Raw genomic sequence first — 26742 nt, forward strand, 5'->3', positions numbered from 1 at the left:
TAAGTTTTGGTTTTACTAATAAAGCGACTGTGTCTAGTATTTACTGCCTACATATGCCACCGTGGGGAAGTCAGGTCATTGCATAGTTTATTACATAGATGACTTGTTTTCTCCAATTCTAGTACGATTACAAGCAGAAGGTACGATTACAAGGAAATAACAGTGCAATTACAAGCAAATGGCATCCTAAATGTAGTATCGCTTGAGCTCGTCTGCATTAATGGACTTAGGCCATTCTTGTCCGTCCATCTCGGCTAGGACCACGGCTCCTCCTGAGAGTACTTTCCTGACCATGTATTGTCTTTTCCAGTTCGGCGCGAATTTCCCTTTATATTCCTCTTGGTCAGGGAAGACTCGCTTGAGCACGAGTTGTTCGATTTGGAAAAGTCGGGTTCTGACCCGCTTGTTGAAGGCTCGAGACATTCTTTGTCTGTATAGCTGTCCGTGGCACACTGCCACCATTCTTTTTTCCTCTATCATGGACAATTGTTCATAACTATTTCTAACCCATTCTGCATCTTGCAGCTCCGCCTCTTAGATGATCAGGAGTGAGGGGATTTCCACTTCTGTGGGTCTGACCTTTTCAGTACCGTAGACAAGGAGACATGGAGTTGCCCCAGTGGAAGTGCGGGTCATCGTCCGGTATCCCAACAACGCATAAGGCAGTTGTTCGTGCCAATTCTTGTAGTTGTCGATCATTTTCCTCGGGATTCTCTCAATTGTTTTATTAGCGGCCTCTACGGCTCCATTCATCTGTGGCCGGTAGGTGGTAGAGTTCCTGTGGGTTATCTTGAATTGTTCATAAATGTCCTTCATCGAATGACTATTCAAATTGGCACAATTGTCAGTGATGATAGATTCCGATACACCGAAGTGGCATATCAGATTGTTTCTGACAAAGTCGGCCACGACCTTTTTGGTTATTGACTTGTGCGAAGTGGCTTCTACCCATTTAGTAAAGTAGTCAATGGCGACCAAGATGAAACGATATCCATTGGAGGTCGGGGGCTCGATGGGTCCTATGACGTCCATCCTCCATGCCACGAAGGGCCATGGAGAGCTCATCGCATGTAACTTGGTGGGAGGAACCTAATCAAATCCCCGTGTATCTGGCATTGATTGCACTTCTGTACTCATTTACACGAGTTATGCTCCATGGTCATCCAGTAATATCCTATCCTTAGGATTTTTTTCGCGAGGACGAATCCATTCATGTGAGGACTGCATGCCCCAGCGTGCACCTCTCTCGGCAAAGTTTTAGCCTCTCCGGCGTCCACACACCTGAGTAATCCAAGGTCGGGTGTCATTTTGTACAATACTTCTTTGTTCAGGGAGAAACCATTGTCCAGCCTCCTGATAATCTTCCTCTGATTTGTTGAACTCTCTGGGGGGTATTCTCCCTTCTCTAAGTATGTCTTGATGTCGGTGTACCATGGTTGGCCATCCGGCTCGGCCTCGATGTGGGCGCAGTGAGCCTTTTCTTCTCTTAATGTGATCGTCAGAAAATCAATGTGAGCACTCTCAGGGTGCTGGATCATAGAGGCTATCTTAGCCAGTGCATCCGCGAACTCATTTTGGGCTCTCGGAGTATGCCTGAAATCGATGTTCTTGAATCTCCCACATAGTCTTTGCACCAGATTCACATACGGGAGTATCTTATCATTTTTGGTCGCCTAACTTTCTTTAATAAATCGGAGTCCACGATTACCAACAACTCTGGTATGTTCATGTCCAATGACATCCTGAAGCTGAGGACACATACTTCGTACTCTTCCATGTTATTAGTACACCTGAAGTTGAACTTCACATCCATCGGATAGTGTTATCCTATCTCTGATATTAACACCACCCCAATTCCTGACCCTTTGTAATTGACTGCCCCATCGAAAAACAGTCTCCAACCCGAGTATGGTTGCATCAACTCTTCTTTCATAGCCAGTACTTCCTCATCTGGGAAGAAGGTCCGTAGAGGCTCAAGTTCATTATCAACGGGGCTTTCTGCCAATAAGTCGGCCAGGGCTTGTCATTTGATTGCCTTTTCCGCCAAGTATATGATGTCGAATTCACTTAGCAGCATTTGCTATTTAGCCAATTTTCCTACGGGCATTGGTTGCCTGAAAATGTATCTCAATAGATCCATTCGGGATATTAGGTGGGTGGTAAACACTGACAGGTAGTGTCTTGGATTTTAAGCGATCCAAGTCAGCGCGCAACAGGTCTTCTCTACGGGCATGTACCGTGCCTCGCAGGGTGTAAACTTCTTGCTCAAATAGTAAATGCTATGTTCTTTTTTGCCTTCTTTGTCATGCCAGGCCAATATACAACCGAAAGCATTCTCTGATATCGACAGGTTAAATAAGAGAGGACTCACTTGCCTGGGTGGCACCAGAACAGGGGGATTGGAGAGATATCTTTTTGTTTTGTTGAATTTCCCTTGGAATTCCTCCGTCCAGTTTGTGGGAGCATCTTTCTTGAGCAATTTAAGGATTGGTTCCATGATCACAATTGATTGGGCTATGAACCGCCCAATGTAATTCAATATTCCCAAGAAACTCATGATCTCCTTCTTGGTCTTGGGCGGTGGCAATTCTTGAATCGCTTTGATTTTGGTAGGATCCAGTTTAATGCCCCTGTGGTTGACTATGAATCCTAACAACTTTCCGGCAGACACTCCGAATGCGCACTTAGCAGGGTTCAGCCTCAGATTGAACTTGCGAAGCCTGTCAAAGAACTTGCGCAAGTGTATGGTATATTCTGAGCTTTCTTTTTATTTTATGATGACATCTTCCACATAGAATTCGATCTCTCGATGCATCATATCATGGAACAGGGTAGTCATGGCTTTCATGTATGTGGCACCGGCAGTTTTGAGACCGAACGGCATTACCCTGTAATGGTAGACTCCCCAAGGGGTGATAAAGGCTGTTTTCTCAGCGTCTTCCTTACTCATGAGTATTTGGTGGTACCCGGCGAAACAGTCCACAAATGACTGTAGCTCGTGTTTGGCATAGTTATCTATCAGGATGTGGATATTTGGGAGAGGAAAGTTGTCCTTCGGACTAGCTCGGTTGAGAAATCGGTAGTCTACGCATATTCGGATCTTCCCATCTTTCTTGGGTAACAGCACTATGTTGGCTACCAAAGTGGGGTAGGATGTTACTTCCACTATCACCGACTCGATCTGTTTTTCTACTTCATCATTTATCTTAATACTCTGTCTAGTATGACTGTTCACGTTTTTTGTTTGACCGGGGCAAAACCCTCCTTGACGGGTGATAATGTAGGCCATTATTTCGGTGCTTAACCCTGGCATATCTGCATATGACCAAGCTAAGACATCCATATATTCTTTTAACAAATCTACAAGATCTTCCCTTTGTGGGGCTCCTAAGTGAGCACTGATTCATGTCTCTTTGACATCCTCTTTGTTATCGTGGTTAATCACCGCAGTCTCATCCATATTCGACTTCTTCTTTTCTTCCAATTCTTCCAACTCCTCTACCAGTCCTTCTGGCGTCATTGTCGACTCATCGTACCCCTATTGGCTACTTTCTTCATTCATTTCGTAACATGTCATAACATTTTTGGCTGTTTTATTATGATTATTACTGAAAAAGCTAGGCGAAGTAAAATTAGGCTTATTATCAGTTATTATCATCTGATTAGTACAAAAAACATTTGTTATTATTAACTAGTAAAGATAGAAACTTGTGTGGATCGAGGCTTTCATTAATTCAAAGGTAATTGATTACAACTGTGGTCCTGGTCCGAAACAACATCGGACCATTTTCGTTTTTAAACACCAAAAAATAATTTTTTAGAAAAAAGTGATCATTCTGTCCTCAGCCGATGTCGCTGCTTTTAGCAAAAGTTTTTTTTTCAAGAAAAGTCCATCTCTCTACCAAGGAGCCAAGATGGGGTGAATGTCCAATTGTTCAGGCACTCTCCCGGCCTTAGAATGCGTATGTTAGGCGTCTCCTGACTTTTCTCAGTGATCGCGTAGCATCTTTCTTCTTGGAATAGTGACTCGAGACCCCTATCAGCTTCCTCTTCGTTCGGCATCGGCATCTTTCTGGGGAATGACTGGTATAGGCCCGGAATTGGACGAGGCAGATTCCATGTTCTGGGCTCTCTCCTAATTTCCCTCGTGAGCTTGTCTTTGTTATGGTTACACCCTAGACCGAAGTGGTAGGTTTCTTTCGGGATTGGCACAGACTCTGTTATCCCCTCGAGGTCCCTTCCTAAAGCTTTCCTTGTTTCAAATCTATTTCTCAGCATGGTAGAGGCGATCATTTGGTAGACTGCCGGCATAGGTCTACCTACTTCTTCCTCCGCATGTATGGCCCCCATGTATTCCACCGTATGAAAGTTTGAGAAATGAGGACTCTCTTCGATCATAGGAACGGTGTTGTAAGGATATTTCTGAATATCCCTCTCAGCTGCCACTACAATTTCCTACCCTTGCCATTCCAATTTTATGTCCTGGTGCAGACTTGATGGAACCGCACTAGCGGAGCGGATCCAGGGTCTTCCCAAGAGCATGTTTTAATTGGCAGTGATTTCCATGACCTGAAACTCCGCTGTGAAGGCAGCAGGCCTGACCTATATCTGTAGATCGACCTCTCCTAAAGAATCACTTAAGGATCCATCAAATCCCCTGATGTTCGTCCCGCTCTGGAAAATCTACCCTATGTTATAGCCAAGCTGTGTCAGGGTGGTTACAGGCAAATGTTGAGGCCTGACCCATTATCCACAAGTACCCTTCCTACGGCCTTGTCACGGCATTCCAGGGTGATATGAAGAGCTTTGTTGTGGGACGTCCTTTCAACGGGCAGAAGCAGATCTTATGTTCCCCAATGATATGAGCCACTAGCCGGGCCAAATCTTCACAACTCATACCCGCTGGTATGTGTGCATCGTCCAATACCTTCATGAGGGCATGCCTATGTGACAGTGAGCTAGTTAGTAGCGACAGCATCGAGATTTGCGTCGGTGTCTTCTTTAAGTGCTCAACAATAGAGTAATCGTTGGGCTGCATGCGCTGCCAGAAATCTTCGGCCTCACCTTCGGTTATCGCCCTTCTCTGAGTATTTTCCTTCCTTGTTCCATTCTGGGCCAGTTCTTCAGGAGTATAGGATCTTCCTGAACGAGTCATGCCTAGGTTCATTGCTGCATGTACAGTGATTGGCTTTTTGGGGTCAGGCGCAATCTGTTGTGCCACCTAGGCTACCGCAGGTGCTGGGACCAAAATCCTGAACATGGGTATAGCCTTGGGAACTCCCGGACCGGGGATCAAGACCTTGAATTTGGGTCGTTCCTAGAGTGTGAGGGAAGCAATTGTCTGTTCAAGAGGCTTGGTGATTTTGCGAGACAATGTTTCGCAAGCTTCCCAGTCTTTATCTCTCTCTATCATGTGAACCCCGCTGTTCCCATGATTCGGCAAGGGATTCATGTTTAAGTTGGGAGCGGCTGTTTCCAACATAATTTCTCTTTTGTCGATCAGATCATAGATTTTGTGCTTCAGGTTTATGCAATCTTCCGTGTTGTGCCTATTCCCTCCTGAATGGTAGGCACAAGTCTGGTCGGCCCTGTAGAACCTGTTTCCTGGCTGTGCCAGCTTTGGTGGGGCTTTTTGAATTAACCCTGCAGTTAGTAGCCTCACCAGTAGTCGAGCCCTTGGTTCGAAGAGCGTCGTGACTTCCCTCACAAGTCTTTTGTCAAAAGCTGGACGTGGCGCATTATATGTTGGGGGTGATGGCTGATTTTGGTAATTCTAGGGTTGATAGGCTTATAGGGAGTTGTTTTGTGGTGGGCAATAGTTTTGCTGAAGTGGCGGCTGGTACATTTGTTGTGGTGGTGGTTGATAAGCAGGAGCAGATACACGGACACTGGGCGGAGCCGTGTATGCTGGTACAACGGTGGTAAAGGCTGGTTGTGTGTAATACATGGGCGCTGAGTTGTACGGAGAGGCGGAGTAATTCAGAAGGGGTGGAGCTTTGTGGGAAGGTGATGGTCCTTTTGGGTTTTGGTTTGAAATGTGGGATATACTTGCCACGTCCTCTTTCTTTTTGCGGAAGATTCCCGTAGCGGCCTACCCCGACGCTTTGATGAAGATACTGACGATCTTTCCAGATTTGAGGCCATCTTCTATGGCTCTCCTATTTTTACCAATTCAGAGAACGGCCTCCCGGCCATGGATAACATCCTATCATAGAAATTTGGCTCCTGTGACCTGATGAATACGGAAACGAGTTCTCCCTCACTCATTGATGGTTGCACAAGGGTCGCTTCGGCCCTCCATCTACTGGCGAATTCCCTATAGTTTTTCGTCAACTTTTTCTTGACTTTCTTGAGGTAGTAACGGTCTGGTACGGTCTCGATATTGAACCAAAACCTTTCCATGAAGGATTCTTCCATGTCTTCCTAGCGGAGCCATTGCCGCATGTCTTGTATGGCGAACCATTCTGCGGCCTCACCAGTCAGACTGTGATTGAATAGCCGCATGATTAAGGGTTTATTTCTTTTCACTCTGACTAACTAGTCGCAGTACGAGCGGAGGTAGGCTTTGGGGTTTTTTGTCCCATTGAACATTTTGAATTTCAGGATTTTAAACCCCTCTAGCAGGTCCAGATCCGGGTGCATGCATAAGTCGCCATATCTCAAGCTCGTGGCCTTCCTCGTGGACCTGTTGGACTTTTCCAATAATTCCTCCATCTTCCTCTCCATATCTTTCTCTCGCCTGTCTTGTTCAGCCTTCTAAATCCTCTCCATCTCCTCGTAATAATCCAACTCCTTGTGTCCTGGGGAGGATTCGTTCGGGATGTTGGGGTGAAGAATGATACTTGGTGGGCGGTATGGTTAAACGGGATAGTGGTGGTTTGCCCAGAAGGTGGGGCCGGCAAATGTGTTTGGCTTGTTGGATTGAAGAATGCCAGCTGAGGGGCTTGGTACAAGGGGATTGAGTGGGTGGTCCCTCGGACTTGAGCATTTTTTAACCGGCAGTGGTGTATAGTAAGAGGGACAAGCATGGTTCGGGTTGGCGATGTTCATGTTACGACCCAAACTGATGAGTCGTGACGAGTGCCCGACCACTACTGACCATGCACCCTCTTAGCCTCCTATTTGCTTCTTACTGAGTAACCTGGTGGCCCATAAACAATCCATAACTGAGCTATGCTATCTCCTGGACAATCAACACAAGAAACACCATCTCGAGAACTCACGGCTAACGCATACATATAAACAAAAATACTAAGAATAGTTGTGCAAGCCGATTAGGCCGCTACATATACTGTACAAAACAAAAACCATCACTGACAAGGCTGCATAACATAACGGCTCCATATCACTATCTACAGACCACTATGCAATACAAACTGTAGAAAAGATAGGACAAGGCCCCTGTCATATCCATACATCTACATATCAAAATAGCATACCAAAAGGGCTGCAGCTCCGGATCAATGGAGCGCACTGACTGCCGCTGAGATGAGATCTTACTAGTGTGGATCGTCTGGCTGGCTACCTAATCCTGCGGGCATAAACGCAGCATCCATAAGAAAGGATGTCAGTACGAACAGTGTACTGAGTATGTAAGGCATGAATAATATCATAATAAGAGATATGAAACATAACATGAGATAAAGAGATACTCTGTACATCTGATTGCCTCTTAAGGCGGATACCATGCATGCTTAACCTTTTTAAGAAAACATTTTTCTTGCATATGAACATAATAGTGCTGCAGAATGTGCAACCCGATCCATATATCATATCATCAATATATATATATATATATATATATATATATATATATATATATATATATATATATATTGCCGTGGAACGAATGGCCTGATCCATACCCATATATCCAGCGTCCGGGCATCCCGCGTCCGGGATGATATCATAATATACCAACTGATCAGGTGGTTATGCGTATATAACGCCTTGCCCTTTCCCCATATCCCATACATATATACATATATAATATACACATATAGTATAAGTAGCATGCATGAGAGCCCAAATAAATGTTGTCACTTTATCGAAGTGACGTAAGGTCGGTAAATTCCGATTTATGTTATGGAATAATCATCATCGCTATATCCCACCTCGAAGGAACAATTCATAAGGTGAGATCAACAACAACGAGAAATTCAAGAAAATCATGAAATAAACTCAATAGTCTCATCATAGCATTTAAAATCATAACTTTGAAACTTCTAGAAATGGAATCATCATCATCATCATGCTCATCATTATCATTTTGAAAACATCATTATCTTTAGCGTCATAAGAAACTTTGAGAATTATGAATCTCTAGCTTGTGGGGAAAAGGACATCATGGAAGATATATTTAGGTTCGCAAGAAAAGAAGTCATCATGGGCATCATAGAAAATACCTTGTCTTTAATATTATAACAACATTGAGAATCATGAACTTCTAGCTTTTCGAGGACAAGGATGTTATGGAAGACATGTACGGAATCGTAACGTAGGAGTCATGCCTTTAGAAAGAAAGGGACAAGCCTTAACAAACCTTTCGGTCTCCTTAGCGATTTCCTTCCAAGCTCGCAAATCTACATATAACCCATTCGTACTATGGTTAGGCTCACAGTCATATACTCATCCTAAGTCTTGGATTTAATTCCATTTAAAGTCTACCGAAATTCGGGCAGCATCTCCCCTGTTTATATGCCTAGGCCGAAATCACAATTCAACAACTAACAACAACAACATCATTACCAACGCCATTATATTTCATAAAACATCCCACACGATGTTTTCCAAGTTTTCCAACTAACCAATTTGTTATATGACTGTCTAATAGTTTTACCTCCGTAAATAAATCGAAACTAATATTAATAAGGAGAGATTCATACCGTACTCCTTCTAGTATTGCAATATCTTCACTTACCTTCTTGAATTTGAGCCAAACTTGTCTCCATACGATTTTATAATCGCAAGTATACGCTTTCTGGACTAGAATTCGGGGATTATACTTGATTTGCGTTAAAATTTGCTGTGTGGAAGATATGGGAATATTCCTGAAGTTTGGGGAGGTTTTCAGGGGTGTTTGTCAAGGAAATAAGGGGGTAACCTCTTTATATAACGTCTCAGGCTCGGGTTGCACCGACCTAAAAATTGCTCAGCGCGTTTGCGCATACTAGTGGTACGTTCTCGCTGAGTTGGCTCTTAGTCCTCTGCGCGTTCGCGCCACTCTCTGGTACGTTCGCGCAGACCATTTTCCTGGCATGCTAGCCTGACTTATAAAGCCCATATTTCCTTATTCCGATATCGCATCGATGAACGGTTTATTGCTTTGAAACCTAGACTTCATGAACTTCACTTTAGGCTTTTCCTTTGCTTCAAAACTCCTCGTATACTAAAAGATATCCTCTCCTCAGGTAGGGCCAAAATTACCCCACATTTTCTCCAGAGTCCAACAAGCTTGGTTTTCCTTAATTCACTTGCTCTCCAATCTTCCCCTGGCTTATTATGTGAACTTAAACCCTCATAAACATAAGATAAGCACATCTAGTCTTATGTATCCTTGGAGGTCACTCCAATATCTATACCTAAAACAGCCAACACCCACGAATTTCGATGTACAGAACTACGGGGTGTAACATTCTTCCCCCTTTCAAAAACATCACGGCTAACGCATACAAATAAACAAAAATACTGAGAGTAGTTGTGCAAGCCGATTAGGCCACTACATATATTGTACAACAAAAACCAGTGCCGACAAGGCTGCATAACATCACGGCTACATATCACTATCTACTGACCTCTATGGAATACAAACTGTAGAAAAGATAGGATATCCATACATCTACATATCAAAACAGCATACCAACAGGGCTGCAACTCCGGATCAATGGAGCGCACTAACTGCTGCTGAAAGGAGATCCTACTAGTCTGGATCGTCTGGCTGGCTACCTAATCCTGCAGGCATGAACGCAGCGTCCACAAGAAAGGACGTCAGTATGAACAATGTACTGAGTATGTAAGGCATGAATAATATCATAATAAGAGACATGAAACATAACATGAGATAAAGAGATACCCTGTACATCTGATTGCCTCTTAAGGCGGATACCATGCATGCTTAACCTTTTTAAGAAAACATTTTTCTTGCATATGAACATAATAGTGCTGCGGAACGTGAAGTCCAATCCATATATCATATATATATATATATATATATATGTGTGTGTGTGTGTGTGGGTGTGGGTGTGTGTGTGTCCGTAGAACGAATGGCCTGATCCATACCCATATGTCCCGCGTCCGGGACGATATCATAATATACCAACTGATCAGGTGGTTATGCGTATATAACGCCTTGCCCTTTCCCCATATCCCATACATATATACATATATAATATAGACATATAGTATAAGTAGCATGCATGAGAGCCAAAATAAATGTTGTCACTTTATCGAAGTGACGTAAGGTCGGTAAGCTCCGATTTATGTTATGGAATAATCATCATCGCTATATCCCACCTCGAAGGAACAATTCGTAAGGTGAGATCAACAACAACGAGAAATTCAAGAAAATCATGAAATAAACTCAATAGTCTCATCATAGCATTTAAAATCATAACTTTGAAACTTCTAGAAATGGAATCATCATCATCATCATGCTCATCATTATCATTTTGAAAACATCATTATCTTTAGCGTCATAAGAAACTTTGAGAATTATGAATCTCTAGCTTGTGGGGAAAAGGACATCATGGAAGATATATTTAGGTTCGCAAGAAAAGAAGTCATCATGGGCATCATAGAAAATACCTTGTCTTTAATATTATAACAACATTGAGAATCATGAACTTCTAGCTTTTCGAGGACAAGGATGTTATGGAAGACATGTACGGAATCGTAACGTAGGAGTCATGCCTTTAGAAAGAAAGGGACAAGCCTTAACAAACCTTTCGGTCTCCTTAGCGATTTCCTTCCAAGCTCGAAAATCTACATATAACCCATTCGTACTATGGTTAGGCTCACAGTCATATACTCATCCTAAGTCTTGGATTTAATTCCATTTAAAGTCTACCGAAATTCGGGCAGCATCTCCCCTGTTTATATGCCTAGCCCGAAATCACAATTCAACAACCAACAACAACAACAATATCATTACCAATGCCATTATATTCCATAAAACATCCCACACAATGTTTTCCAAGTTTTCCAACTAAACAACTTGTTATATGACTGTCTAATAGTTTTACCTCCGTAAATAAATCAAAACTAATATTAATAAGGAGAGATTCATACCTTACTCCCTCTAGTATTGCAATATTCACTTCCCTTCTTGAATTTGAGCCAAAACTTGTCGCCATACGATTTTATAATCGCAAGTATACGCTGTCTGGACCAGAATTCGGGGATTATACTTGATTTGCGTTAAACATTGGTGTCTGGAAGTTATGGGAATATTCCTGAAGTTTGGGGAGGTTTTCAAGGGTGGTTGTGAAGGAAATAAGGGGGTAACCCCTTTATATAACGTCTCAGGCTTGGGTTGCACCGACCTAAAAATTGCTCAGCGCGTTTGCACTGAGTTGGCTCTTGGTTCTCTATGCGTTCGTGCAGACCATTTTCCTAGCCTGCTAGCCCGACTTGTAAAGCCTATATCTCCTTACTCTAATACCGGATCAATGCGTGGTTTATTGCGTTGCAAACTAGGCTTCATGAACTTCACTTTAGCCTTTTGCTTTGCCTCAAAACTCCTCGTATACTAAAAGATATCCTCTCCTCAAGTAGGGACAAAATTACCCCTCGCATTTTCTCCAGAGTCCAACAAGCTTGGTTTTCCTTAATTCACTTGCTCTCTAATCTTCCCATGGTTTATTATGTGAACTTAAACCCTCACAAACATAAGATAAGCACATCTAGTCTCATGTATCCTTGGAGGTAACTCCAATATCCGTACCTAAAACAGCCAACACCCACGAATTTCGATGTACAGAACTGCGAAGTGTAACAGTTTAGTAGAGAGGATATGGTTCCTTGTGGGTAGACGGGAAAATGACCGAGCACTGTAGAGCTTAATGAGGGAAAGGGAGGAGGGGGCCTCCTTCCTTCGGCGGAGGCATTCTTTTCTGCGTTGGCTGCCTCCCTTTTGGCTACCTTTTCCTGGAGCGTAGTGACGGTAGTTAATAACGTTGCAATCACATCCTCCTGGGACGCTGCCTCTTGCTAGTCCTGGGTGTCTCTGTTGCGGAGAGCAAGCTCATTTCTTATTTCTTCGGGGGTACCAGCAATTTCTCCTTTCCTTTGTCGGAGAGGGATGCTAATGCAGCCTTAGATCTTGTGAAGTATGCCAGCTTTCGATGTCACACCAATATCTACTAACAACACATGGCATCAAGCCAACGCAATAGAACACTTAAATCACAACACAACGGGGTGGCTAGTCCCAAACACACAACAGGGCCCAACCTAAGACAATATCCATCCCAACTTCATACCCGAAGGTTCACATGCTATCTCCGACAATATCATCCAAATATATGCTTCGCTACACGAAGTCTCACCAAAGGTAAGCCATAACCTACCTGATTGGCTGAACCGCAAACACCAACAACTCACTCCTTTGCCTTGCCTTTCCGCTGAGCCTCAGAACCAAAGTAGTCTAAGCATAATCGAAATTTAGATTAGAAATCATGAAGAACGATACTAATATTGCAACTATTTAATTTAGCTCAATCCAACCCTAGAAATTGGGGAAACTGCGGCCACAAGGTCAAAACGGGAAATTTGGAAGCAAAATATCAAATTAGGTACTAGGTGATCATAACCCAACCACTAATTACTGATTTAACTCATGAATACACCTAATTTCTGATTTCAAGCAAAATCCCCAATTTTGGGTATAGACCCTAACTTCTTGATTCTAGAATTCAACTCTAATAATAGAAGATATATGATTAACAAATTTAGATTCATCAAAATCTAGCATAAACCCCATCAATTTCATCATTAATAAGCCTAGATAGAACATTCATCAAAACCCACTTTCATCATCCATTACTAAGGAATTTCTAAGGAAGAAGGATATGATGATTAGGAACAAGGAATTAGTAAAGGGATTAGCAAAAATTACCACCAAGAGCTTTCTCCAATAATCTTCTAAAACAATCCCCAAGAGCTCACTTTTCAAAATGATATCAAATGATAGACTAAGGGCTAATTTAAAACACACTTAATGAAATAACAGGCCGCAACGTCGGCGCCGCAACAGCACCCAACAGACTGTCCTAGCGGTCTGGGCCAAAACATACTTGGCCGCCCCAGCGGCCAACATGCCGCATCAGTGGTGCCGCTGGGACGGCACTAGTGCTGCCAATGTGGGCACCGGGCACCAGAATCCCACCAGATTTTCTTAGTCTCAAAAGAAATCCTAAACCACTCCCAAGGCCATCTGCTCATAAACCACACGCACATACCCACACAAAAATACGATACGAACGCGCTCGTGGCCTCGGAATTCCCAACGGAGGTCTCGTTGACCGAGTCAACCCCCGATACCTTATTTTCAATTTCCCACCCAAGTCCCAAAATGCATCCGGGTGCATTAGGAACCAAACCAGATATACACGTAAGTTCCAAATGACTATCCGAACCTCTCGAAATCAATGGATTTTCGAAAAAGGTCTGTTTACCCAAAAGTTAACTTCAGGTCATCTCTTTTTCATTTAAAACCCCTATTTCACAAAAAGTTGCCTGAATTCGATTTAGATACCTCGAGAAGCGTGTCAACGGTCTCCTTGGGTTAAAAGTGAGCTAATCAACGCTCGGAAAGGGGCGAAAATGTTGAAAAGATTATAACGACCAAAGGGGTCGTTACAATATCATACCTTGCCCATAATACATGAGTTGATAGTTCATTTCTCAGGTCCATATGGTTGGAAGTGGCAGCAGATTATTCCACCAAGGGACTGTAGACATTATGAGACTAAGAATGAAAACAAGTATTGAATGAAGTTCCTCAGAAAGTTTTTTTAAGCTTAATCAGTTGTTCTCAATGCAAGATAGACCTGTTGTTGGTTCTACAAGCACTTGGTCAACAAGTTAGAGCCATTTTCTTGTCTGCGTGCACCACCTCAAGGAACCTTTTTTCATCCTTGAAAGTTGATACTTCCAATAACTGTAACATATAGAGATAAAATGATAACCATTTCAGCAATAATAACATGTAGAATATTCTTTCTAACACCCTGCGAAAGTAATTTGGTGTCTTCCTTCTCAATTATCATAGAAAATCTAATAATAAAAACTTGTACTCGACTGTTTCTCCTGAAGTCATCACTAGGCTTCTATGTACTGTATCATTTGGGCAAGAGATCAACCCAACACAAATACTAACATGCCACCCAAACAGAGAACATGTTAAGAAATTATCTTGTAAATCACTAACATCAGAATTGATGCTTCTCCAGTGAATATCAAGCAGCCCAATAAACTTTCTCCGAGTGCACTCAAAAGTTATAGCATCATCAGTGATATGTTCTTTGGCAATATGCAGATGAGGGAATTATGGAAACAAGGAAAATAAAGTATCAACAATAATTTTTTGCTTTTTAGCGCAACTCATTCAATTGATGCAACAAACTGAATATCATCCCTCCCGAATAAAAAACTACAATACAAAGATCATACATATGCTTTTTGTTGTTTTAAGAGACAATAACAACCAATATCATGCAATATACATCTGGTTCGAGCAATTCATCGAACACCTTAAGTGTATCATGTAAATCATGCCTCATCCCATATAAAACACGAGAGATTATGCACTTAGAGTCCTTATCACCCAACTCCACCCTATGGAGCTCACACAACAGAGATTTTCAATCAAAAGTAAGAGGAACTTGCTGAGTTACCTCAATTTCCACATATTCATTCGGCTTATTGAACTTCCAGACAGTTTCAAGTGAAGGTATGAGAAACTTGTTCTCTGCCTCAATGTGATTGGGCCTTAATGGGGCTTAACGATTTCCTGACGAAGGCATCTTCAAATTTTAAGGGTTCAACCATGGGTTCACTAGGCACATCAATCTCTGATGATTTTTCTAGTCACCTTCATTTGATGGAACTTCTTCAATTCCCTTTCTTGTACTTTATTGATCTTCTTTATGAACATGAGAAGCATTTCCATTATATTCCAAATTAATTCCAAGGTTCTCCAAGATTTTGTCCAGTTGGTTGTTGAGTTTATCCAATTGCCTGTCTAATTTATCAAAGTTTGCCCCCATTCGAACACTTGCCGACTGAATGATTTTTGAAAAATTGTCAAACATAATTTCTTCTGTTATGGTTGTCAAACTCCCCGAGGTGCCAAGTAGGCTCTAATACCATTTCTAATGTGCTTGAATTGAAATCGAAGAATTAGGGTAGAAATGAGAATTTTATTACCTGTAGAATTCAATACAACAGTAGCTACAATGAAAGAGAACTAATTCGAAGCTAATTAACTACATTAACGAGCTTGAATTCCTCTGTGAAATCCTAAAAGAATAAGAAAGAAGAAGAAGATGACGGAAGAGAAGAAGAACTGAGAGAGACGGAGAGAGTTAAGAATCAAGAATTAGCTAAACTTTTCCTAAGTCCATATGTGTATATATGATAGTGAATTGACACTTAAAACTCACGTGCGTCCCATCTGCCCCAATTATAGTTGGGTTCATGTCAATTAATCAGCATGAAATCTATTGAAGATTTGGTTCTGGGTTAGCCGTAAATCAAAAGTTTATTTGGTCCCTCAAAAATAAGCTTTTTATGATTACATCAGCAGTAATTCATATAGAAGTGGACTGGTCGTAGCGGATTCAATGGAGTCAGTTATAACATCCAGCTTCTTGAAAAGCTCAACGTCACGTTCCATTATAATAGATTCATCCAATTTATCTTGTTTATAAAATTGTCCACATCCGAAATAGTAGGGTATGTGTGGGAGGGGTTAAGAATTAGTTATTTGTGTATATTAGTTATTTACACTTCTCAAAAAAAAAGAATTGTCGATATGGCTCTTTACATTGAGCAAAACATCCTCATGCTACTTGGATTAATACACTGGGTAAATTACAAATAACAGACACATCCTCTCAAGTGTGTAATTAATTTTTAGTAATTGATAATAATGAATATAATTGTTGTCAATGCGTAAAGAACAATCTCAAGGAGCGTTCTTGGCTCTAATTGTCACGTTCTTTGTAAAGTTTCATTTCTTTATTTTGGTATAAAACTAAGGAGGAAACAAATAAAAATCTGAATGTAAAAATATAACAAGACTAATATCGGACAATTTTTATTAATTTATGGTATAGTGGGTTGAATGATTTCTTTGTTAAAAAGCAAGGGCCAAATCTGAATCCTTTGCTTTATTTAGGATGCTCTCACAATAAACTCTAATCATAACTACCCATACAAATCTTGCATATTAATTCATTTACTGGCTTCAAAAGCAAGAAATATAATTATTTCTTGTTAATATGAATCCCCCCCCCCACCCACGCCCCACCCCCACCCCGCGCCCCTTCCATAAGATCTACAATTATAGCAAATAATTAAAGTTACATTATACTTTTTTTGAGGAATCCGACATACATAATCTGAACTCTATTTTTATCTTTTATGGCCAGCATTTTCACTTTGAGAAAATATGAAAAATATTCTCATATAATATTCGGGATTTAAAGTTTTCAGGTTCCTATAACGATATCAACTATCAAGTTATATTATAGTAATAATTGTGTTCACAATCAAATATATAATAGATTTCTTTATATAAATATAAAGTCCAAAAAAAAATTACTGAGTTCACTTGAACCGCAGGCGAATCTCTAGATCCGCCCCGCTATAATATATGTGTGCATTCCTCTGCAAAACACTGATTATATAGCTCTCAAAGTATAGACATTCTCGTATTTTCTTGTTTCTTTTCTGTTAGAATAATAATAATTATAACAATAATAATAATAATAATAATAATAATAATAATAATATAAGATGAAATAAAACAAACAAATAGTAGCGTTGCATTTTGAAAGTGGACGGACTAATTTGAAAAGATTAAAGGAAAAACGTGAAGTCTGTTGGGGCTCAATGCTAATGAGGGAATGCATGAGACATGGGAAATAAATAAATTGGAAAAAAAGGATACCGTTAGATGCTTAAAAAGCGTGCTTAATTTGTCATCATTCCCTCGGACATAAAAAGGGGAAACAATTCGGTGTAAAGCATAACATAGTATATAGTCTATAAATAGGCACTAAAGATTAATTAAATCAACTGAATTATGACTGGGCCCCTTGCATAATTTTCGACAAAATTATTGTAATTTGTAACAATTGAGATTGCCATCTTCAAATTATGAAGGTGGCTTACACAATCTTAATTACAGGAAGAGTTTTAGTTCCTTCTATACAATATCTAAAAGTTAGACGAATTTGCTTAATAACCTTTATAATACGAATAGAATCAAATTCATGTTCATGTTAACATAAAAGCGTATCCAATATCAAGACGATTAAGAGAAGAGGATAGCCATATATATACGCTTTTTTTTTTTGTTTATGTCTCAGACCGATTAGTTTAAGTAGGAAATTACAAATGCATTGATTTCGTCAATCAACAATCTCTGTTTAAAATTAAAAAAAAAAAACGTTCTTGTAGATATGTTAAATGAATAAAATATGTCGAGGAAAGTATCAATTATACAGTGGAATTATAGATAGCACAATCAAAAGCTTGTAACAATAGTTAGAATAACAACTTAATCTGCTTTCTCTTTTTTCTTGGGAAATGAATTAAGTATTGAAACCTTCTCATAGCTATCAAGATTATTGATAATTATTGGAGACTGATATATAAGTAATACCTCATTAACTGATGACCCTAAGAAAAAGAGAGATATTCCCAATCTCTGGTGACTATGAAGAAGGTGTCATTTTATTGATAATTATTGGAGACTGATATATAAGTAATACCTTATTAACTGATGACCCTAAGAAAAAGAGAGATATTCCCAATCTCTGGTGACTATGAAGAAGGTGTCATTGCACTTCAAAAAGCATGAAAGGGATCTATAACTGAGGAAAACATAGAGGGTAATGAAGGAGGTCATTGCAATTTTGAAAAACATGAAATAGAAGTCAACAAAATAGTAACAAATCAATCTTGGTGTGTCCAATGCGCCCCATTTTGCTTGGCTTTGTCTTATTTTTCTTTTCAACTTGTGTGTTTGAAATGTTACCGTGTTTACTTAAATGAAGTTTCAAACTAATAAGGAGTTTAATCACTGCATGATTAATTATTTTATACTTTTGAATTTAATTAATTTGACATCTTTATATTCTGTTAACATAATGTAGTATTGTTTCACTTCACTTTACTACATTCGTGATCCAATAAATATCAAATATACTTAAAACCCATCATGATGTACCAGCTCAGTTTATAAATTATAATGATAATTAAGAATTAACATGATCTAATCTCTCGAATTCCGTACTATATATTGTTCGAATCCTAGCTCCTTTGAGATACACAAGATTTTTAGAAAGAAAAAGAAAACTGTTGCTAGTAAAAGTGGCCAAAATGCAGATGAACTGTCTATCCTGACCATACCACCTTTTCCACTTGCCGAGAAATATCCAAAGATTAACAGGGAAAACTCTTTTTATTGAAGACAACAAAGATTTATTTATTTTTCCCACAAAGACAGCAACTTTAAAAAAACAAATGTAAAATGGTTAATTACACACTCTTTCCTCACTGCAAAGTACAAACACACCCTTTTCATTTTTAGAACGTTTCTAATTTTGCTGTCTTTTGTTAAACTTATATTTCATATTTCACATTTCACTATGTAACGCACAATTGTGATTTAATCCATTCATTCAAATTTATTAGGGATTTTTCATTCTGGCTCGTCGATCGAAATTAATTACGGATGCTAGCTAAAATATATATTTTTTGTATATTTATCCTTAATATGCGTACCTATACATTTGCTGACTATTTTGTAAAAAAAAATCACGGTAAGACATTAGACTATAATTATATCAATTTATAATGCTAAAACGAAAAGAATTGAGAAGTAAAAGAATAGTCAGTTTTTTAAATTAAAAAGCTTTGAGTTTCACAATGTGGTAAGGCAGAGAGTGGCTTGCAGGCTCAGGGTAATGATGTCTCAAGTAATTAAAGCTAAGCCATCACTCAAAAGCAGCGTCTCTTTTCTATTTTTTTCTTTTTTTGTTGGTTTTCTCTGGTTTTAAAATACCCTCCAAACACACTTTCACATGTCAGTGAAATCATATTTCCCTCTTTCTTCTTCATCTCCCTGTCCTTTCATTTTTCTAAATTTCATCTAAAAAAAACCATGACTAACTATAGAATGGACTCAGAAGAGGAAGCTTTGTTTCGTAATTCTCCCTATCCAATTTACTTCGTGCAAAGTCCATCCACCATCTCCCATGCAAATAGTGGAGAACTGTCTCGTCACAACAACAACAATAATAACAGTAACGAGTTTTCATTAGTATGTCATTCTCCAATGCCACGACCAGAAGCCGGTCCATTGGCTCTCTCTCGATACTCATCTCGTGGATCTAACCACTTGTTCTCGCATCACGAGAAGAAGATTTCTTGCGACTCTCTTCAGAGCCACGGGACAGGAATCGATGAGAACATTGAGATTGATCGAGAGAAACATTGTAGTGCAATGTTGTTGGTTCACGGGGGAAATGGCAGTAGTGTTCGTGAAGAGGGGGATGAGTACGAGGATGAGGATGAAGAGGATTATTATTATGGGAAAGGAAGTTGGAAGAGGTTTTTTTCTTTGGGATATTCGGATTCGACCCCATGGATCGTTTTGCAAGTAACTTGGAGGCTTATTGTGAGTATGATAGTAGCTTTGGTTGTTTTCTATCTTGCCACAAAGCCCCCTGCACCTAAGATTTCTGTTAAGGTAACAATCTTATTTTCTTCTTATGCTTTAGATAACCATTTGATTTTCAGAACATACTCACCCAATTAATTTAAATTCACGCAGTGTATGATTTATTAAAGACTTCCTATCTTCTTAACTGCCTAACCCGACCCGTTTAAGCTGATTTTCTTCTATATTTTCTATCATACAAAAGTAGGTAGTGATTCTTTAATTTTTACTATTACTTATTAATTTGATTTCTTGGTTTTTCCATTGAATCACATTCTTCATTCTTGTTTCTTTATTTTTTTTCTTTAACAATATCATATTCCCTCATTGCTATCCAAAATGCCAAAACATGGTATATGAACTAATTTTCTAGAGTAGCCATATTATAATATTAGCGTTTGGATTTGGTTTTGGTTTACCGTTTGAAAATACTCTTATTAAAGTTATGTAAATATTTGTTTGTTTAAAATGCTTTTTGGAGAACTTTTGTATTTGTGCTCGTGAAAACCTACATTTGGATTGTTTTTCAGTTTGCATAAGACATTTTGGTTTATTTTCGATATACGAACTGGGTGATCCTAATTAGAATAGAAGTACCAATATAAGAACAAGAATTTGATAATTGACTACCAAATTTGTTTTTATTATTTAAAAACCATTGGCATTTGTTTTTCTTTTTAAAGTGAAAATCTTCCAAGTGAAAAGGACACAAAATTTCTTGTAAAGGCATTGAAAAGGCCCAATGTCAAAATGCGAGGGAAACGTTGTTGAATGAAAGACCATTTTTTTGCACGGATTGCCCTTCTTTTGGGGTGGTCTTTAATTTTTGCCCCTTATATTTGTGGTCTTTAATTTTTGCCCTTCGCTTGGATACCTGTGGTTCTGGATTCGAACCCCCGCTCAGGCATAAAATAAAAAAATAATTTCGCAAGACAGGGCTGGGGGGAGTGTATGCCGGATCCGGCATAAAGTCCTTAAGAAAAAACTAAAGTTATGCCGGAAGGGGCATAACTTTTCCTCAAGGCATAGTTTAGTTATGCCTTATGGGGCAATACTTTTCCTTAAGAAACTATGCCTTATGGACAGACTTTTAATTAAGGCATAACCAAAAGTATGCCCCATAAGGCAGAACTTTTTCTTAAGGTATAGACTTTGCCTTATAAGGCACCCATAAGGCAGAACTTTTTCGTAAGGTATAGACTTTGCCTTATAAGGCAAACTTTTAGTTATGTCTTAAGGAAAAATTCTGCCTTATGTGGCATGCTATAAAAGTTTGCCCATTAAAAGTATGCCCCCACCTTCATAAACTTGTGAAGGAATTACCAAATTTATGTCGGACCCGGCATACTTATGCCAAGTCTGCCCATAAGGCATAAGTATGCCGGGTCCGGCATAACTTTGGTAATTCCTTCACAAGTGTATGTCGGTGGGGACGTAGCGAAATTTAAACTCTGTCTTGCGAATTTTTTTAAAAATTTTGACTGTGTGGGGGTTCGAACCTGGAACCCATGGGGTTTAGCCGAAGGGCAAAATTTAAAGATTTCAAATATGAGGGACAAAATTTAAAAACCACCCCAAAAGAAAGGCAATTATGCGAATTGCCTTTTTTGTAAAGATAATTTCGAGAAGACTTGAAGGACCCAAACTTATTTAGTCCACGTAAGGCCCTTTAAGGAGGCCCAATTTATTGCGCGCTGGGCCGGATAATGCTGGGTTCTCTTAAACATTTCGATTCATGTTTAGAGATTCTAACTTGGATTTTTTAAATATATGAGGTATTTAAGTATAATAACTATAATTTTATTATAAACCGTAGTTGTATAGGCATTTGTATTTATAGCTCGTAGCTACAAGGTATTTGATTGTATTTGGCTGACTATATATACAGGGGTGGAGCCACATAGGGCCAAGGGGTTCATCCCCTTCGGTGGAAAAAACACTATTTATACATGGTTAAAATTATTTTTTATGTATATATAGTAGATGTCGAACCTCCTTTGGCTTCTTTGTATGTTTACTTTTTTATATTTTGAACCTCCTTAGTGAAAATTCTGGCTCCGCCACTATATATACATATGTATTTGTATTTAAAGCTTGTAACTATAAGGTATATGTATTTGGCTGACTATATTTTTGGGCAAATTAGATGTATTTGACTGACTGTATTTTGGCAAAGTAGAGCGTTTGACTGTATATGTTGTTTGACTGATCTATATGCATATATGTATTTGACTGACTGTATTTTGGAAGTGTGTATTTGAATACATCCGGATACATGTGAAATGGGTAAAACATAATTGTATTTGGCTGATTGTATTTTGGAACTGTGTGTTTGAATACACGCGAAATAAGTAAAACATAGCTGCGAATTGTAATTACAAAAACAAAACTACAATTGGTCATAAGCTTAGAAACTATAGTTATTTATCTAATAAACCCTTCTTACTTTACACAAAAGTCCAACAAAAACCTAACAAAAGATAACTTTAATCATTATTTTTCATAAATTTTAACTAGTATAACCATTGTATAATTGTGTACAACAAATATGTATATATTATATAGTAATTAAACACTGATGACGATACAAACAGTTACAACTAGTGGGTGAATTATTTTAGCCGCCTGACTAAAAATATTAAGATCCCTTATCTTTAAATATGGGGGACAGGATCTTCCGTGGAATGATAGAAAAGAACAATTAGATGCAAAAGTTCCTATAAAATATGTTAAGAGGCAAAAGAGTATTTACTGAATTTCTAATTTGGGTAGTGAAGAAGAGGTAAAATATAAATAACTTTTTATCCATTTATCTAATATAGTAGTAGTAAAAAAGAACTATTCATTACACCCCAATTTAGCTATACCGTTAAGTTCTGACATGACTATTCTGGTAAATTTTAGTAGTCCATATATATTGTAGTACTAAAAGTGGAAAAAGCTTGGTGCAATTTTACTTATTGAATATTTTGAATCATTTTTTGCAACAAAAGTGAGCCTCGAAGTACCTTTTCGATTTAATTGAAAAAAGCACCAAATGTAGAAAGTAGAACAGCTATTTTTTTTAAGAAAATTAAAATAAGACTATAATTGATGGAGTAGAAAGTAGAACAGCTATTTTTTTTTTAATTTTAAAAAGGACTATAATTAATAAATCAGAGAATTTGTTTCAACGTAACTCAGCTTTGTCGAAAAGTATATATTTAAGCCTGAGCATTTGTCGTAGGATAATTATCCGTTGTATTTCTTTTTATATCTTCGATTTGTGGGATAATATTCATTTCAGAGGAATCAAACTGCAATTATGTCCCTTTATTATTAGACCTTGGTCGGATAACATTCAATTTTCAGTATTAGACATTTTCTTAATTTTTAACCTTTAATTTTTTTCAAAAGTATATTTATACTCAATATTTACACCAAACTAAATATTTACCATTCTATCTGTATCACATCAATCCCTTCTCACAAAATTTTAAGTACCTATAATTGTGGAATTCAGCCTCAGTTGCCACTCATCATTCGAAGCATCATTATTTCATTTATCCTTTTTTTACTTTTAGCAATGGCATCACATTATAATGCTAGAATGCTTATCATGTTGCTAATGCTACATAATGATTGATGAAGGGAAGCCACCTTCCTTTTCATTGAATTAGTACTCTTCGGTACTTTTAGTACAGATTTAAATCTGAAATTGATCATGAATAGTGAAACAAGTTTGGCTATGTATGTCTGCTATTTTTAGTTGTCTAAGCTACCAAAAAATAATAATAATCATAATAATTATTAGTGTTGTCTATTCAATATCTGGCTTTCTTGAGTGGCACTAGCTTATTTATCTTTAGAATCTTGATATTTTTTAGTGTGAATGAACAATTTATCTTCTTTGAATGCCTATCAGATGTCACTAATTTGCAGTAGTGTTATCTTTGCAAAACTTGTATTATAACAATAACAAGACTAATCACTAAAGCTGGTGGTGGAGTAGTAAGTACTCAATCTTTAATAAGAGATATCGAGTTCCTGACGCGCATACTCTGGATAGGAATGAAATCGTCTTTGATAGGGAGTACTGCTTTATCCTCCAAAGCGGAATTTCCTGACGAGCATATTCCGAATTAGCCTAGTCCCAAGTGGAAGACAAAAATGAAAAGAGATGACCAACCAGTGTTCTTGGCATTAACTTTTTGGCTTTTTATACTGGATATATTTATTAACTAACTTACTATTACAGGTTAAACTATATTAATACTGTGAAATTCTTGTTGCAGTGTATATATAATTACTTAAATAATTATTTGTATATAATACCTACTTATTGTAGATTGCGGGTATTCGTGAATTTGGATTAAGAGAGGGAGTGGATGGAACTGGTGTAAACACCAAAATGCTGACATGCAATTGTTCAATGACCTTACAAATAGATAACAAGTCTAAGCTCTTTGGGCTTTACATTCATCCCCCTGCCATGGAAATGTACTTTGGAAGGCTCCCTTTCATATTAGCACAAGTAAGGTTTTCTCAATTATATTTACCATTTATGTTATTTTCTTGCTACTTGAATTATTATTGTATGTCTCCGCAGTTTAACTAATTATTCAGAAAAAATAAAAACAAGTGAAATGAATTGGATTAAGATGAGTTGAGAGTAGTTCACAGTGCAACCTCAAATACTTTTAAGCTTGCTGGTATGTATTGTTTTAATTTTCTGGCCATACAATTGAGTTGTTAAAAATAATGTACTGTATATTACATTAAAATTATATTGTACAATAAAAATTATGTGATTGTCCTTGTTTTTTCTATTTTTTCAACGAAAAGTGTCATTTGAGTTGATTTGGGCTAATAATAGAGCCCAAGTTAATTGCCAACGTTTTTTATGTTTAGTTTGGAGTTTAGACCAGTCATAAGGTCGAAATTGACACCCACAAAGTCTTACAATGTTTGCTATGCTTAACATGTACATCTCAGGGTCATTTGGTGCATGGTATAAGTTGGGATATCTCAGCACTAATTTTGATATTAATTTTGTTTCATGTTTGATAGAAAGATTAAATTTATCGTGGGATAAATTTATACCTTCTACTAAATAGAGTATAAAATGAAGCACAATCTTAAGGATGGGATATGCCACCTTATCTCACTAACCTTGGAATTATGTTATCCCATCTCCCAGATGGGATAAATTAGTCTCGAAATTATAAATCCGGGATAATTTAGTCCGCGTACCAAACGACTCGGAGATTAGCAGCACTTTGTGTACCCTTTCTTTTTTTATTCTAACAAACAAAACATCAAGTTCAGGAAGGTTATATGCACCAATAGTGAAAACATTTTTTAAAATCATTAATGTAGTTTAACATGTGACCATAGCTTAATTTATTATGGTACTCCTTCTGTCCCAATTAAAGTGTTTTACTTTCCTGTTTGGTCTATCCCAAAAAGAGTATTTTTTTTTTCCTATATTTAGTAAGTTGTCAATTCAAACATCTTACATAACAAATTTAAAACAACCAGATTCAATGGACATTTTAGTAACATTACATACATCTTAAATTTAAAACTATAAGATTCAAAAGTCTATTTTTATTCCTTAAACGTTGGGTCCAGTCAAAATAAGACACTTAAATTGGGACACAAGAGTATTATTTTCACTAGGCCATTAATTATGTCTATCACGAGCAATTTACAAGTAATTAAGTAACCTGATCGTATAGATATCTTACACCGCTTGTAAACAAAACCTCTAACCTTCTCCAATATCATAATATAAAAATCAAGGGAAGAGGGTACTTAACATTGTCATATTTTTCTTTGTTAGGGTGAAGAACTTTATGCAGGGAGCTATGGGCCAACATACTTCAAGCTAAGTGTAGGGACAAGGAACAAGGCATTGTATGGGGCAGGAAGAGTTATGCAAGATATGCTCCGATCCAACAAAGGATTGCCTTTGCTAATACGCGTACATCTCAGTTCAACTTTCCATGTTGTTTGGGGTCTCATCAAGCCCAAATTTCATCACCAAATCGAGTGCCTTGTTGTTCTTCATAACACGTACAATAAAAGACAGAGGACCCAAGCTTATAATAGCACTTGTGTGTTGACATCTTAATTCTTAAAACCATCAATTTTTTTAATTGCGAGATGTTGATGAAGGAAAAAAAAAACAAGAGAAAATGTATTGTTAATTATCTGTGTCGCGAATCGATTTCAGTTGGTTGATATTGCAGCAAGAAGGTATTCTCAGCCATGAATTTTTGTAAAGGATATGGAAGGATCCATTAGTATATAATATTAATGATATGTGCTTCAATCTATAGTTCAAATTTGTTTTCCAATAAATAGCATGAATTTCTTCCATTTAATAATATCAATTAGTTTAACCTGGCTGAATTACCACAGATTGACATTTGTGTTTTGCTTATTGTATATATAGTAGATGTTGCTACTCCATTACCTTGTGCTAATTACTCGAGGAGAGCTAATTTGTTCATAGTGCAAAATCCCTTATTTATGCCTAGAGATGTAATTGGGCAGGTTAAACCTTAATCTGCTAAAAAAATTACCCGTTTTCTGCTTCGTTTAGCATTTTTCCATTAATCTGCCTCATTAATCTTTTGCTTTATCCCGTCCCGTTAAGCCTTTGTCTTGCCCTGACCCATTGTAATGCTACTATCTATTATTCCCTTGTTAACTTAGAGCGTGATAACTTACCAAACCTAAAGATTAATGTGCTACTACTAGGTGCTAAAAAAATACAAAAGATAAGATAGTTTTGATGGTGGCCA

The 26742-nt window shown here is 38.1% G+C and overlaps 1 protein-coding gene across 1 annotated transcript; it reads left to right on the forward strand.

Annotated features, from left to right (window-relative positions):
• Positions 1 to 19268: 19268 nt before the first annotated feature.
• On the forward strand, positions 19269 to 26355 carry LOC132644650 (uncharacterized). Its single transcript, XM_060361248.1, has 3 exons — positions 19269 to 19981; positions 24279 to 24464; positions 25776 to 26355. The coding sequence occupies exons 1-3, from the start codon at positions 19394 to 19396 to the stop codon at positions 26064 to 26066; spliced, it is 1065 nt and encodes a 354-aa protein (XP_060217231.1). The 5' UTR covers positions 19269 to 19393; the 3' UTR covers positions 26067 to 26355.
• Positions 26356 to 26742: the final 387 nt, after the last annotated feature.

The sequence above is a fragment of the Lycium barbarum genome, chromosome 6 (assembly GCF_019175385.1).
Source record: "Lycium barbarum isolate Lr01 chromosome 6, ASM1917538v2, whole genome shotgun sequence".
NCBI lineage: Eukaryota > Viridiplantae > Streptophyta > Magnoliopsida > Solanales > Solanaceae > Lycium > Lycium barbarum.

What these genes read in the sequence shown, in the direction of transcription:
- LOC132644650 (XM_060361248.1), top strand. Translation starts at nt 19,394, where the DNA reads ATGACTAACTATAGAATGGACTCAGAAGAGGAAGCTTTGTTTCGTAAT. An exon ending in CACCTAAGATTTCTGTTAAG is followed by an intron (nt 19,982 to 24,278) that starts GTAACAATCTTA and finishes TACTTATTGTAG; the next exon opens with ATTGCGGGTATTCGTGAATT. An exon ending in TCCCTTTCATATTAGCACAA is followed by an intron (nt 24,465 to 25,775) that starts GTAAGGTTTTCT and finishes TTTCTTTGTTAG; the next exon opens with GGTGAAGAACTTTATGCAGG.